This window comes from Hemicordylus capensis, chromosome 5 (assembly GCF_027244095.1).
Source record: "Hemicordylus capensis ecotype Gifberg chromosome 5, rHemCap1.1.pri, whole genome shotgun sequence".
Classification (NCBI taxonomy): Eukaryota; Metazoa; Chordata; class Lepidosauria; order Squamata; family Cordylidae; genus Hemicordylus; species Hemicordylus capensis.
In genome coordinates, this window is record NC_069661.1 from 143,726,365 (window position 1) to 143,743,002 (window position 16,638).

At 41.1% G+C, this 16,638-nt stretch overlaps 1 protein-coding gene across 5 annotated transcripts in view; it reads right to left on the minus strand.

The window, feature by feature from the left end:
* LMNTD1 (lamin tail domain containing 1) overlaps window positions 1-16,638 on the minus strand; it is a 252,312-nt gene that overhangs the window by 90,503 nt on the left and 145,171 nt on the right. For all 5 annotated transcript variants that reach the window (XR_008308458.1, XR_008308457.1, XM_053255218.1 and 2 more), the window contains exon 3: window positions 15,049-15,164. Coding sequence is in view for 3 of the 5 variants with exons in the window: in XM_053255218.1 (XP_053111193.1) it covers window positions 15,049-15,164 (116 nt within the window). In the remaining 2 variants the exon portion in view is untranslated. The remainder of the gene's footprint in view (window positions 1-15,048; window positions 15,165-16,638) is intronic.

Consider the following 16,638-nt stretch of genomic DNA (forward strand, 5'->3'; position numbering starts at 1 on the left):
CATGAATCCTGAAAATTCTAAATGAATTTCGTGAATGCCCCCATATATTTTCCACCTTTGGGCTATAAACAAGTGAATGCTGACAATCATGTTTGGGTGACTGTCCACAATCACCAATGCTGATGCTGATGATTCACCAAACTGCAGTGATTTACTGTAGCACATAGGCTCATATTTTCTAATCCACTCTTCTTTCTAGTTAGGAAGGTTTCTTACCTGTAAGTGTAGTTCTTCTAGTAGTTCCTGTGATAGTCACACTCATGGGTTTTATGCTGGCACAGAATCTCATTTGGGAACCTTCTAAAGCTTTATCTTTAAGATCTTTTGGTGGTAAGCCTCAACCCCAGTAATTAGCGAGGAGCACGTTCCACCCTTAGCTCAGCCTGAGCTACTGCTGCAGAGAAATATGAAGCAAAAGCTGATTCAGGGAGATAGGTGGGTTGTGTGCATATGCAGGAACCACTAGAACTACAGTTACAGGTAACAACAGAAGACTTTCTTCTGTGTGGTTCCTGTGACATTCACACTCATGGGATCATAATAAGCAAACAAAACTGGATGGAGGTAGTAGCTTTACTGAAAAATAGACTGGAGAACAGAAGTGCCAAACTTGGCATATGCCCTGGATTTAAGATCCAATGCATAGTGTTTAATAACGGTGGGCAGTTGAGACCAGGCGATGAAATCTATAGCAGATGAAAATCTATAGGAACTCCTCTGCCAAAGGCTGTAGAGGCAGCCTCAGCTTGCTGGAATGGGCTTGAAGCAATTGTACATGAGGTCTCTTAGCCAGGTCATAGGTCAGACAGATAGTCTGAGAGATCCAAGAAGATACTATGAATGGAGATCAAGCAACCTCTGGTATGTCCAGCAAAGGCTACAAACAGAGTTAGATTTGTGGAAGTCCACTATTCTCTTCAAATAAATGTCTAGAGCCCTGTGTACGTCAAAGGTATGTCAAGCATGCTCCAGGTCAGTGGTAGGGCTAGGGAAAAATACTGGCAGACAAATTTCTTGAGAAAGGTGAAATTCAGAAACAACATTGGGTAGAAATGAAAAATCAGGACGTAGGACCACTCTGTCCTCAGGAAAAATTCCAAGGCGTCAGAGTGAGGGCAAGAAGGTGTTTGTATATAGGCTTTTACTGTGGTAATATCTGTCAATATGAGAACCGTCTTTCATAGACCACAATGGGCTTTCCAGCTGAAGGTGGAAGCATCTGTTGTAATTGTGACTTCTGGTGAATGGGGCTAAAATGGCCTGCCCTCTGTAAGATTTCTGTGGCAGGTTCACCAATGCACAGAGTGATGAACTGATTGAAGAACAGAGAGTATCAGCTGCTGGTGCTGTAAACATGGGAAGAAGCTGTCCAAGAACCATTTAGAGCCATGCTAATGCTCGAATAGCTATGGTCGATGCCATTAGACCCAAGAATAATTTAGTTGTGTGATCTCTTCCTGAATCGGCAGCACTCCTCCCAGCTATTTTCGCGTGCTGGAGGCACTCTCCCCCAGCTGCCCCTGCATGATGGCGGCAGTGCAGTTTTTAAAAGAAGCCGTAGATTCCATAAGCTGTGGGGCAAGGAGGCAAGGAGTGAGCGGAGAAATCTTTTTCTTCTAATGCTGCTTCTTCTTCTTCAGTTGAGGTGGCAGAAGATGGCGGGGGGAACTGAGGAAAAGAAGGATGAAAAATGTAAAGCTGGAAACAAAAGAGAGATAAAGGAAGGAATAAAAACTAACAACAACGGTTGCCAACCAGGGACTTTTATAGAGGATATGCGACTCTTTGAGGGACCAAATTACATTTTTTTTGCATTAGGAGGGGGAAGACTATAGGAAACTATTTGGGGGGACCTAACAATATTTTTTTGCACGTCTTGTGGTATATGAAGTTCTGGGTAGGGATGTGCACGAAATGATTCAGTGCAGCCCACCAAATCGTTTCAGCAGGGCAGGGAGCAGGACCTTTAATGAGAAAAGTAGGTCCTTACCTGTCCCTCTGTAGGTAACTTCTGCAGCAGTAAGAAATTAGCAGTTAGCTAACTGTACTATTCTGGGAGTCATCCCTAGAGATATTGCTTCAATGTTCTGCACAACTCCCTCCACCAACTCATTCCTGCCCCTAACCCCACTCCTGCTCTCCACAACATTTGTACTTCCTTTCCTCTACTTCTCAGCTATGTCTCAGCAACAACAAGAAAACCCAATTATCTGAAAATGTACATCTCAGATACAAAATAAATTGAGCCAACTAAGCAAATATATAAATATATATGCCAATTTCCTTACTATGCATAATTAGTCTGAACATGTAGAGGTTTTAGTGCAAAATTTTAATCACATCCTTCTGACTTGATATATGAATTATCTGACCCATATATCAGATAAAATGGAATATTTGCACACATTATATTACTATATTAAGTTCCTTTAGAATTAGACAAGCCTACATGCAAACCTATCCGCTTACACCAGAAGTGCATTTCCTTTTAAAAATATATATATATATATACAGTAGAATCCTATGCATGACTACTCAGAAAGACATCCCACTGAGTTCAATGGGACTTATGGCCTGGTAAAAAGGGATAGGATTGCAGCCTTAGTGTCCTAACAGATGCTGAAAATTCCACAGAAGAGGAAAAACATGTTTGCATCTATGCTTATAAATAACCTGATTTTACTTCTCACAACACAGCAAAGGCTGGCATGACATTAGCTCCCACTTCAGATCAGCTTTTCTTGCAAATCTTTTTCTTCTGCAGTGAAAGCATCTGGTTTTTGTTTGAGTTACAGTTAATCCCTTCATCTATAAAGGTCATTTAAAAAAACACACCCAACCACGAGTGCAAGTGGGTGTTTAAAACAAGGGTTTACAAAGTGAAATTATCTACCAGTACTGTCAGAAGACTAAATTCCATTATTTAAACATGGAGACATTTGAGCTGCTCTGGCATTTGATGATGTGCCTTTCATAGGCGCAGAGTGAGCCCTTTCTCATGATCAGTGAGAAGGGCATGAGGGCAGGCGGCAGGGAAGGCTGCTTAAACTTACCTTCCCCACAGACAACTGCTCCTCTGTTGCTGGGCACTTCTGGGCACTCCATGCTTGTCTAGTCGACCCTCCACTGACCCGGGCAGTGTGGAGGGTCGGTGCATTGTGGAGATCCCCGCAGTGACAGGTAGGTGCTGCTACAGCAGCACTGGCTAAAAGCAGCTGATTCTGCACACAATTTAAAAACTGGGGCTAAGGGAGCACTCACTCCCCTAACCTCGTTTAAAAGGCTGGCTCCGACTTTTGCCGCTGCGGTGCCACCAGCAGCCGGTCGGCTTCCGTGGATCCACAAATGCAGCCAAGAGTGGGCTTGGCTGCCTTACGCCGGTCTTGGCTGCGCGTGTGAAGCCCATGTTAGTGTCAGAAACTGAGCAAGTCAGGAATCAAATCCCACACTCCTGGGCAATTCAAGGGTCTTTTAGGGCAGAGTTCCGACCCCTTCCACATCCTCCCACTTGCAAGCCACCAACCCTGCTGAGGCAGAGCAGATTTCACATCCTCTCTCTGTAAGCTTATGTATAGATTTGATACAGCTGGAGTATGGATACATTTGAAGTTATTTGCAAGGGGACTCAGAAACGAGGATGAATTCAGTGTTGCAGATTGTCAGATGACCTAGGTGTAGGCCATGAGCAAAGAAGCCAAGACAAAGGGATTGCCTGAAGGTCAGAAAGCTAAACTAGGAGTGCCTGCTACGAGACTCACGGATTATTCTGGGCATTAAGATTACTTTGGGCTTCTTTAACAAAGAGTGCATCTGTTCTCGGTAGGAGTTTGATTTGGTGAATCGTGGGAAGGAGACAAGTGCTTTATCTGTCATGGATCCACATTCCTCTTATACTAAAACAGCAGTTCTCAAACTTCCTATTTTCAAGAAATCCATTCTGCACTTGTTTGTCCACAACAGTTGGAGAGCCAAGGTTGCTTACTACATTATTGAGGGTGTACTGCTAGGGCCAAACTACATGTTATGTGCAAACATGTGCAACAATAGCCAAAGCCCTTTTATTCTTGACAAGCTGTTTTAAGAGGGGTTGATGGAGAAAAAGTGATGGTTTGTATAGGTGTGAGTGCATACAAATATAACTGTTTCCCTGATCCAAATTGCCCTTCCCTCAGTAGGTTTCCCCTCTGCAAGGTTTCAAATGAGTGTCAGCCCTTATATAACATTTCACAGCTCTTGAACTGTGTTTCTTAAGGCTGAAGTTTTGATTTGGTAACTTTAATGAAGAGGACGAAAGGTAAGCATCTTCATTCTAGGAACTAATTATGGTCATGTCACCTTTGAGAGCTCTCTTTGCAAAGCACTGCAGGCAAGTATCATTTCAGAGATCACTATCAACACTAAGCCTTGTCTACATGGACAAAGGATGTCAACGTGTTTCAGCCTTCTTAACTACCATAGGGCATTCACAGGTCACTATATTGCTTTAGAGAATTCTGCATACATGGGGCAGGGGAGTACACCCAAGAGATGACAATCCTGCTGTTGTTTACATGAAAACAACTTGTGAGGAAGGAGAGATGGATCAATGGGTGATCCCTGATCTTTCTTTTAAAAAAAATTAATTGAAAAATTTACACTATGCTACAAAAAAGATGAAGAACTTCAATATAAGTGTGACAAGCATAGACACAATTGCAATTGTTTTACATCAGATAGGACTTAAACATAAAATACTAAAATTAACCCCCTGGACTAACACCAGCTTTTGCCAATTGCCAATTAAAAGATAGACATCTCACCAGCATCAGACATACGTAAGTGATGAAGGTGAGTGGACTGCATCTTTGCCCTCTTCTATGTTGTTCCAAAAGAGTTCCCACCTCATATAAAAAGGGTATATTGTTTATGATGGCTGTCAGGTATTAAAGATAAGTAGACTTGATCCATTATCATAATGTTCTAAGCTTTTACGAACCAGTCTCTAATAGAGACGTGACACATTTTTCTCCATACAGATCCAATTGTGAGCTGTGCAATAGTCACCAATAGGCTAAAGAGTTTGTTGTGTGAAGTGTCAAATTTACCCTTGAAAGGGTAAATCAAGTAAATAGTAAATTACAGGATCAAGTGGAATATTATAATTAATAATTGCAACAATATGTTTATGAATCCTGAACCAAAATTTAGAAACATCAAGTAATGATATCCCTTTCAGCATTTAGATGGATTTACTGAATTTGATGCTGCCAAGTTGACTGGAGTCAGATGCCATCTAGTCTGTACCTTGTATATGTTTTCTTTGATATTTAAGGAAGAGGAATGTATAGTGTTCCAGATTTGGCTCCATTTAAAGTCATCAATTTCTTGATTGAGGTTTTTCTCCCATCTAGATTTATATAGCAGTTTAACCTTCCATTTTTTTTGTCAGTAAGATGTAACAGATTTGGGCTAATGGCCCTTTATGGTTAGAATGGTCAATTATTATAATAAATCATATCATGCGTGGAGGTCTTATGTCACTTTAGTTTTGTTATTCATGAGTTTGAGGTGTGTTATATGTAAATATTTTAACCATGGGAGATGCAGACCATTGGTTTTGGAGGCCAATTCTTGTTTTGTGAACATCTTGTCTTTGTTAATAAATAAGCAGCGGTTAGTGAGTCTGTCCTTCAAGTCTTGCCACAGTACTACTGCCACACTATATGGAAACAGTTCTGGTTCTCAGTGTTTGTCCAAGGTTGTGAATTATATAACAGCAGTTTAGGTACTTGTGCCAGAAGAGCTGACTCATAGTATAGACTACAGTAGGTCAGGTGATTTCAACCCACCACTCTTAGCTTGCTATCTCAAGATGGCTCTCTGGACTCTGGGGCTTTTTATTGCACCATAGGAAGCTGTCAAGTAATTGCTGTCAAACTTTTAACTGAGAACAAAGGATAGGGCAAGGGAGAGCTTGAAAAAGGAAGCAAAATTTTGGTAGCATCACCATTTTCACTAGCAGAGTTCTTTGAAGTAAAGACAAATTCAACTTACTCCATTTTAGTAAATCATGTTTATTTATTTATTGCTGGTGTAAAGGTTTATGATTAATCTCAATGAGAGAGAAATCATCTGTCAGTATCCAGATGCCTAAAGATCTCCATTTTTTTGCAATTTGGCAATGTCAATGATTTTGTATTGAGGTTGGAAGATGCAGCAGTTCACTTGTTAATTTTGAAACCTGAGGTCTTCAACTCTTTTAGTATTCTTAGTTCTAGAAATTCCCAAGTCTGGGTTAGAAAGATATAAGGTAATGTTGTAAGCAAATAGACTAATGACATGGGTCATATTTCCAATTCTGATTCCTTCAATGGTTGAAGAAGATTGTATTGCATTTGCAAAGAGATCACTTGTCAGGGCAAATAGTATTGGAGACAGTGGGCATCCTTGCCTTGTGCCCCTGTGTATATTAAAACTTGTTGATTAAGTCCATTTACTAAGAAGCTAGCTGCAGGGATGTGCCAAAACACAATTGGGAAGCCAAATCGCAGCACAATCCCTTTAAAATCAAGGGCTTATCCAGCCCCTTTAATGAGGAGGAGGAGAGGTCCATCCCTGCCCTTAAGCCACTCGCCACCACTGACATACTGATGGTGACCTTCCCAGGTATCCACATGCACTGGTGGCACTCTCCCCCATCTGCCCTGCATGGTGCCCACATGCACATGGCCTCCACGCATGCATGGTGGCCATTTGCGTGGTCTGCTTTCATGGAGTGTCACAATTATGGCAATGGTAGCAAATGGAGGAGGAGCAGGGATGAAGCAGACAGATATCCTCTTTGTCTTTACAGCAGAGGATACTGAGCATATACCTGTTCCTGAAACAGGCTTTTCAGGGATGGAGGCTAAAGTACTGAGTCAGATAGCAGTCACAAGAGTTGATGTTCTAAACTGTCTGGAAAAACTGAAAACTAGCAAATTGCCAAGGCCAGACGGCATCCATCCAAGAGTCCTCAAAGAGCTCAAATGTGAAATTGCTGACCTACTTGCTAAAATATATAACTTATCCCTGCAATCAGGCTCTGTACTGGAGGACTGGAAAGTAGCAAATGTAACACTGATTTTCAAAAAGGGATCCAGGGGCGATCCGTGAAATTACAGGCTGGTTAGCTCAATGTCCGTTCCAGGCAAATTGATGGAAAACATCCTCAAGGATAAAATTGTAAAGCACCTAGAAGAACAGGCCCTGCTGGGAATGAACCAGCATGGCTTCTGCAAAGGTAAATCTTGCCTCACAAACCTTCTGGAATTCTTTGAGAGTGTCAACAAGTGTGGATCAAGGTGATCCAGTTGACATAGTATACCTGGACTTCCAAAAAGCTTTCAACAAAGTTCCTCATCAAAGATTCCTGAGAAAACCTAGCAGTTATGGGATAATGGGACAAGTACATATGTGGATTGCTAACTGGTTGAAAGACAGGAAACAGGTATAAATGAAGGTATAAATGAAGAGTTTTCCCAATGGAGGGAAGTAAGAAGTGGGGTCCCACAGGGATCTGTACTGGGACTGGTGCTTTTAAATTTATTAATAAATGATCTAGAAGCAGGAGTAAGCAGCATCAAGGTGGCCAGATTTGCAGATGATAGCAAACTCTTTCGGGTAGTGAAATCCAAAACGGATTGTGAGGAGCTCCAAAAGGATCTCTCCAAACTAGGGGAGGGGGTGACAAAATGGCAAATGCAGATCAGTGTTGGCAAGTGTAAAGTGATGCACATTGGGACAAAAACCCCAATTTCAAGTATACAATGATGGGATCTGAGATACTGGTGACTGACCAGGAGAGGGATCTTGGGGTCGTGGTGGACAGCTTGTTGAAAGGGTCCACTCAATGTGCAGCAGCTGTGAAAAAGGCCAATTCCATGCTAGGGATTAGGAAGGGGATTGAAAATAAAACTGCTAATATTATAATGCCCTTATACAAAACTATGGTGCAACCACACCTGGAGTTCTGTGTACAATTCTGGTCACCACATCTAAAAAAGGACATTGTAGAACTGGAAAAGGTGCAGAAGAGGGCAACCAAGATGATCAGGGGCCTAGAGCACCTTTCGTATGAGGCAAGGCTACAACACCTGGGGCTTTTTAGTTTAGAAAAAAAGAGGACTGCGGGGAGACATGATAGAGGTATATAAAATCATGCATGGAGTGGAGAAAGTGGTTAGAGAGAAATTCTTCTCCCTCTCACATAACACTAGAACCAGGGGTCATCCCATGAAATTGATTGCCAGGAAATCTAGGACCAACAAACGGAAGTATTTTTTCACACAACGTATAATTGTGTGAAATTGTGGAGACCCAGCATGGTGTAGTGGTTAGTGTGCTGGACTAGAACTGGGGAGACCCGAGTTCAAATCCCCATTCAGCCATGATACTAGCTGGGTGACTCTGGGCCAGCCACTTCTCTCTCAGCCTAACCTACTTCACAGGGTTGTTGTGAAAGAGGAACTTAAGTATGTAGTACACCACTCTGGGCTCTTTGGAGGAAGAGCGGGATATAAATGTAATAATAATAATAATAATAATAATAATAATAATAATAATAATAATACAACTTGTGGAATTCTCTGCCAAAAGATGTGGTGACAGCCAACAACCTGGACGGCTTTAAGAGGGGTTTGGATAACTTCATGGAGAATAGGTCTATCAACGGCTACTAGTCGGAGGGCTGCAGGCCACCTCCAGCCTCAAAGAAAGGATGCCTCTGAGTACCAGTTGCAGGGGAGTAACAGTGGGAGAGAGGGCATGCCCTCAACTCCTGCTGTAGGTTTCCAGTGGCATCTGGTGGGTCACCGTGTGAAACAGGATGGTGGACTAGATGGGCCTTGCGCCTGATCCAGCTGGGCTGTTCTTATGTTTGTATGTTCTTAAGAAATATGTTGCAAACTAGCACTTAGTAGGGTTGCAATGAAGGCCTTGGAAAGGATAGTCAGATGCTGTGATGTTTCTATACCTACAAAGATTAGAATCATTCGGACTATGGTTTTCCCTGTGACACTCTATGGATGCAAAAGCTGGACTTTGAAGAAGCAAGATAGAAAAAGTATTGATGCGTTTGAGCTTTGGTGCTGGAGAAGACTTTTGAGGATACCATGGACAGCCAGGAAAACAAACAGATGGATCACAGAACAAATCAATCTGGAATTTTCACTCGAGGCACAAATGACCAGGCTGAAACTATCATACTTTGGACACATTATGCAAAAACCTAGCTCCCTTGAGGAGTCCATAATGCTGGGGAAAGTTGAGGGAAAGAGAAGAAGAGGATGACCAGCAGCAAGGTGGAGGGACTCAATTATGACAACAATGAATGCACCACTGAGAGACCTTAAAGATCAAGTTGATGACAGATCATCCTGCAGTGAATCTATCTATGTGGTCCCTAAGAGTCGACACCGACTTGACGGCACTTAATCAATCAATAGGCTTTGATAATAATTAACAAATTATAGCAGGATGTCCTCTAGGTTTGATGATCTTTTATGGGTTTGAGATGTAAGTGTTTTGACAGTCTGGGACTGGAATTTACTACTTACTTGCTTTGCTAAGTATTTATTGGCATATGCTTCTTTTTCATAATAGTTCTGCCAGATGTATAATAATTGTTTATGCATTCTATATGTATCCAGGAGTTCCAGTTTAGATCTAGCTTTCTGAAGTTTACTATAGACTTTATTGTTTCCAGCTTGTTTATGTTTATGTGGTCTAAATTTCTAATTTCTTTCAACATCTTTTGTCTTTCAGCATTCCTGATTTTATTCACTTGTCAGGTTAAAATCAAAATATTCATTTGTCTTTTTTTTCTAGGTGTGCTGAAACAAACTTGTTGTTTAATAAAGAGGTGTTCAATCACCATTAAAATGCCTTTTTGTTATTTACCTGTGGTTGTAATAGACACGATACCCAATTATGGTCTGACCAAGTCCTTTCGCCTATTAGGGCATCCTGCAAGTAATGTTGAAGAGAATTTGTTATACATATATAGTCTATTCTAAAGTACATCTGATGTCTAGTGGAAAAATAAGTGTAGTATCTCTCTGTTGGGTGAATCGTCCTCCATGTATCTATTAAATTGAATTTTTTCAACAATATGGAGCTTTAGATATGTTTTGGATATGTTTTTGTCCACAAGATTTGTCCCATGTGGGATTTCTATGAGCATTAAAGTCTCCGCCCATGATCCAATCTTTTATTTTGGTTGCTTGCATCTTTTTAAATATAGCTTTAAGAAATTAATATTGCCCAGTATTAAGTGCATAAGTAGAGCACAATATCAAGGGTTTATCACTGAGTGAGCGCTCTTCAAAGATATATTGGCCATTTGTGTATTTTAGATAGCTGGAAAGAGCAATCTCTTCATTATCACACCTCTTGATTTTGAAGTTCCAGAAACAATTGCCTGCTCAGGAAAGCAATATGAACTCAACATTTAAGTTTTAGTCTCTTTTGTGTGGGTTTCTTGAAGAAGAACGATGTCAGAGTGCTGTTTGCATATTGTTTTATAAACTTTGGATCTTTGAATTGGTTACCCTAGTCCATTACAGTTTGCTGAGTTAATTTTCAAGTTACCAAACATACAGAAATACAATTAATATTTTTTTTCTATAGAAACACAGCATAAAACATTAGGCAAACATTATAAGATAACTTGACTGCATTGATAATTGGATGAGACATTAATTTTTGAAATGAAGTTTGGCTGGTTGTGTAAACTCCATAACACCCTGCCCCTTAACTACCCAGTCATCAAGAGGATGACAAACCAATTTGACAAGAGTCAAGTATTAAAAAATTAGAGTTTTGGTACAGATCTCTAAACACCTAAGGAGGAAAACCTAGATCCTGGTCCTGTCCCAGGTGATGCAAATATACTGAATGGCTATTATAATTTTAAAAAGGGGAAAACAACAACCAACAACATCAATGATAGTAATATAGTAACTAGATGAAAGAGGAGGGAAGAAAGAAAAAGAGGGGGAGGGAGGAAGGAAGGAAAGTAGGAGGTAGCAGCAGGAAGAGAAATGGGGGGAAATTAAGTGAGTCAGAAAGAATAAAATGGATAACATATCCTGAATCATAGGAAACAGGTTAGGAGCTAAAATAAGGTATATTACTTTAATGTAGATTCTACTTGCAGATTCAGTATTCCGTCATTCTCAATGTTGATTCAGTCCTTCTGGGTATTTTCCGGACTAAGAGATTTGCAAAGTTCAAGTGTTGCAATGGTATGAGGTAGTGGTTTGAAACTGCGTGTGCAGCATTTCTGGATGTGTTTTTCAATGCATTGTGACAGGGTTTTGGCCGTTCAGATTGCCCACCAATGCAGCAGGGTTTCCAGGCAGGGGGTGTCCATATTCCACCTGAATCGCATTCACTGCCCCCCCTCCATTTTGGACCAATAGGGTTGCGGAGGGGGTGGGAAACCACTGACGCAACGAACTCGCCCTCTCTTTTTAAAAAATTCTCAGTGCCTTTGCACAAAGCTGCCAGCAGGGGGAAGCACAGCTCAATTTGCTCTGCTTTGTGCAAGCAAGAGCATAAGCTAAGGCCAAAAGCAGAAATAAAACAGAGCGGAAATATATATATTTTAAAATACATATCAAATTGCAGAGACAAATGTGACCAAAAGCTAGGGCCAAAAGCTGAAATGAGAGCGAGAGGAGATTACACCCTTGTGCAAGAAATGGAGTGATAATATAAATAAATAGATAGATAGATAGATAGATAGATAGATAGATAGATAGATAGATAGAGTGTGTGTATGTGTGGCTGGCCTTACATATCAATGGATCCTCAAATGAGCCGGCCAATCCACAGCGCACAAAAAAGGAGGAAACATGAAAATGTCCGAAAAATAAGTCTGCTGAAAAACAAAAACAAATGTGATCTAAATCAAAAGCTGAAATCAGATGAAAATCCGGTTGCACCTTTGCTCAAGAACCCAGGTGGGGGGAAAGAAATCATTTCACGGAATGATTATTTCATTAACAGGACAGAAAGGGGCTGTAAAAATCAACAAATGGTTGCACCACAATTTGAACTGTCCACACCACATAAACGCATAAACGACAGAGCAAGCCTCCACAGCTACTTTCCTGCAACACATATACAACATTATAGGGCTACAACGCATCAATGAAATCCAATACAAGGCATTGGAAACTATGTTGATGGCTCAGTGATTGCGATGTCACGGGCAATACAGAGGGGCACTTATTGGAAATATTGTAAAACTGTTGCAGCATATCTGGAAAACGCCTTGAAAAGTCAAAAAGATGGAAACAGGGAAGCGTTCTTTGAGATATGCTAATGGGGTTTCTATTGAGTCTACCATTTGAATTTCTTTGGGAGGCTCTCCATCCACATTTCCGAAGATTGCACTTGAAGACCTAAAGCAGTGAGGAGGTCTTTACCTGAGTCAATATCATCAGCTGTCAGAAGTTTTCCTTTGTGCCAAATTTGTAGAGAGAAAGGAAATTCCCATCGATAAGCAACTTGAGCTGTTGACAGGGCTTCAGTAATCAGACGCACTGATCTTCTCCTTTTAGCATCTCTATAGAGATATTTTGGAAAACTAAAATAGATTTGTTTTGATGCTGAAAAGTCCCTCTCTAGTTTATTGGAGAATTTTGTTTTTCGAATAAGCACCTAAAATGTTTGCCATGATATCTCTTGGAACAGTTGTTACTATTAGATAACAGAGAACCTACCCTGTAGGCATTAGTAGTGGTTGGGTACAGACTGTTTCCCAAGTGAAGCTCTTGGCTTAGCCAATTAGAGACAAGAGAAATAATATCTGAACCCTCAAGATGTTAATCTAAACCTCTGAAGCGCAATGGATCTCTGCATTTGATTTTCCAAATTTTCTATATGAAGAATATAATCTTCTTAATTTTTTTGTAATATTTGTATTTCTGTCTGGAGGGTTGTGCCCAGTTCATAGCCATATCGGATACTTGTGCTATCTCAGATATGTTATGTTCAAGTTCAGTCAGTTTGGTGTGTAGTGGTTATAGTAATAGCTACATCTGCTCTAAGATGTCAGATTTTTCCTGGTGTAGCTCTTTCAATATTAGCTGAGTCTCATTAGTATGTGTGTTTACATCAATTGGGGCACTTGGGAGTTATTTCACAGATATTTTGTCTTTATCTTGTTGAGATGCAAGGATATTTCAGCTGTTTGTGAGGGACAAGGAAGTTATAAGAATCCTTTTTCTTGTAGGTGGAATCCTTGGGTGTTTCAGCATCCAACTTGCCCATTTTGGTTAAAAAGGGAAGCAATTCAGTGTTAAGTGAAGGGATAATTAATCCCAGGAGACAGAGCTTTGGAGCTAGGCATCCATCATCTTAGTGACGTCACTTCCCCTCTTCACCTTTCTACAAATTGCTGATTCTCCTCCATCTTGCTTCAACAGTTGAGTCAAAAAATTGTTCTCTCAAAAGGGTGGATTATATAAATAGTTTTAGGATGATTTCACACACTGGCTACACATTTCTGTTAGTGTACATGTGAAGTGTGTTATATGTACAGCCAGTGGTGCTCTTTGGACCGGATTTCTAGATGGAGGTCCAGTCCACAGCAGGCCGGGGGGGGGGCCTCCAAATGCTGCGTGGTCTGCTAATTTAAGTGGCAGGATTGTCCAAATGTGGTATCTCTCTGCAAGTCAGTGGGAAGTATCTTATTCAGAATTCTCTTCTAAAAATACAAAAAAGAAAAAGTTTCCAGCTTTCCCTAAGCATGCTCTGGTGCAAAATAAATTGTGCATTGCAGCTTCCCTGGCAGCAGCGGCAGGGGCAGCAGGGGATGAGGTGGGCAAAAGGCTTTAGATCCAGGCTCCAAAATTACCTAGGTGCACCTCTGTGTACAGCTAAAAATGTAAACTATGAACACAGCACACACATACACACACACACACAACACATATATATACATACATACATTCAGAGAAGTGGGAATGGCTGTAGTCTCCTGAAAAATCTACACAACAAACTTAGTTTGTTGCAACATAATATGTATAAATGACCTTTATGGAAGCTAGTGGAGAAACAAACAGTACAGCCATTGGTCAAGTGTGCACACAACTTGTGACTGTTGAACCCAGAGAGGGAAAGGTTAGGAACTTAGGAAGCTGCTATATACTAAGTCAGACCATTGGTCCATCTTGTTCACTATTATCTACACAAACTGGCAGCAGCTTCTCCAAGGTTTCAGACAGGAGTCTCTCTCAGCCCTATCTTGGAGATGCTGCCAGGGAGGGAACTTGGAACCTAGATGCTCTTCCCAGAACTGCCCCATCCCCTAAGGGGAATATCTTCAGTGCTCACACATGTTGTCTCCCATTCAAATGCAAAGCAGGGTGACCAGACCCTGCTTAGCAAAGGGGAAGATCCATGCTTGCTTCATGCTCTCCTCCCATAGACCAGCTCCCTTTCAGCTTGTAGCACACAAGGACCAGGCACGGCAATGGAGTATAATAAACAGTATTAAGAATTTAATGAAGAGAAGTATTTGGTACAGCAAGGCAAATGCTTTCCAGTTCTGCTTGCTGTCCATCTGTCCTGCCCCCAGTCTAGGACTGGACTAAGGTGTAACTACAGGACTATTTGAGCTGGCCTGGATTAAAGAATAGATGTATCGAAACACCACAGTGATCCACTAAGGTCCGCGCTGCCCCCCAGCCAGGTATGGCAAGCCCATCAGGTGCTTGATCAGCTTCCTGTTTTTGTTGCCTGCCTGTGTTTGCAAAAGCTGAGGGGCTGTTATGCACCTGGCAGGCCACCTGGGTGACAGGCCTGTCCTAGGCTAAGAGAATCACTCATTGCCACGAAAGCTCTCCCTCGCTCTTTTTGCTTTTCTCTTTAAATGGAAGAGGAATCAGATTTTCAGTCTTATTTATGCTGATCATTTCAGAAACTGTTACCATAGCACTGGCACAAAAACAACCAAGAGGGCACTGAAAGGTGGTGTGAAAAGTAGGGCACAAGATAACCTGTAGAGAAAGTACATACCCTTCAATATTTCCAAGTGAGCTTTTCAATGAAATGATTTCTTGTTGCAGATCAGCATTTTTCCCCTGAATAATATCTAGAGCTTGCAACTTGGCTAGAAGATTATCTTGTATTTCCTTTAAAAAAACGGGGAAAGACAGAAGAAAATTGTGGTGTTAAATATCTGTTGTGGGAGTTTCATAACACATTCCCAAATACAGTTGGGTTAAGAGCAGGGCGTTGCAAGGTTGGAGTGAGCCTGGGGACAAGATTTTAAAATGTGTAGAGGCCCTGCCTGCCACACCTGTGCCCGGCACTCACATGTAGTCTCCCATTCAAATGCAAACCAGAGATGACCCTGCTTAGCAAAGGGGGCAATTCATGCTTGCTACCACAAGTCCGGCTCTCCTCCCTTTCTGTGGGTTCCAAAGGAAGCTCCTGTTCCAAGCTTAACAATTTTTGTCAAGGCTTGTAGCATGGCGGGATTTTTTAAAAAAACAACAATATTTTTCATTTGTTCATTTAAAACAAACAGTAATATAAACAATGTATCACATTAAAAATATACAAATAAAATTCAGTGTTCATAATATCAAAAAGGGCACATAAAATATCCACATCCTTTGGAACTTAAACATTAAAAAGCAGTGGTCCCACTATAGATCACCTTACTTCTCTCTATTGTGAAAACTGTCTGTTTATTACTATCATTTGTTTCCTATCCTTCAGTCAGTTATCAATGCATAAATCAACCTGCCCCCTTATTCTATGACTGCTAAGTCTTAGAAGAATATCTGGGTTATTCTTATGTTTGGGTGGCACTCAACTGCCCGAGTTTGCTATTGGAGGAAACGAGTTGGTTTTGGAACAAAATGTTGCATCTCCCCAACTTTAACGCAGTTTTCATGATGTTATAAGGTGTTACAGGCTCAGGCTGGCTAATCCCCAATCCTTACCTTCTGATCTGTTTTAGAACATTTCTTGCTGGTTTAAAAATATCTAATTTATAAATTTTATTTCTCCCCCCCTCCCCACATAATGGATCACACTGTCCATTACGACATCCTCATATTTCAATGGTGGTGCAGTGGTAAAACTGCCGCCCTGTAACCAGAAGGTTACAAGTTCGATCCTGACCAGGGGCTCAAGGTTGACTCAGCCTTCCATCCTTCCGAGGTCGGTAAAATGAGTACCCAGAATGTTGGGGGGCAATATGCTAAAATCATTGTAAACCGCTTAGAGAGCTTCCAGCTATAGAGCGGTATATAAATGTAAGTGCTATTGCTATTGCTAAAATAACACCTTCAGGTTGATACATTTATGAGGAAGTAAGTACTGTAACTGGTTTCAATGGACTTACTTCCAAGTATACAGTATATTATCTTTTGGAAGTGCAAGGAGTAGCATACTGTTTGTCTACTCTCTATCGAATCATGTCACACTTCCCCCATTACTTTAACAACATAAATCTGGTCATGTGAAAGCAAAGGAGCTGAAGCCGAGAAAAAGCCAGGGAGAAGCAGCCAAACAACAAGGAGGCAATGTCTCCAGGAGAGGGAAGGGGCTGAAGCCGAGAGAATAAGCCAGGGAGACACCGCAAAACATCAAGGA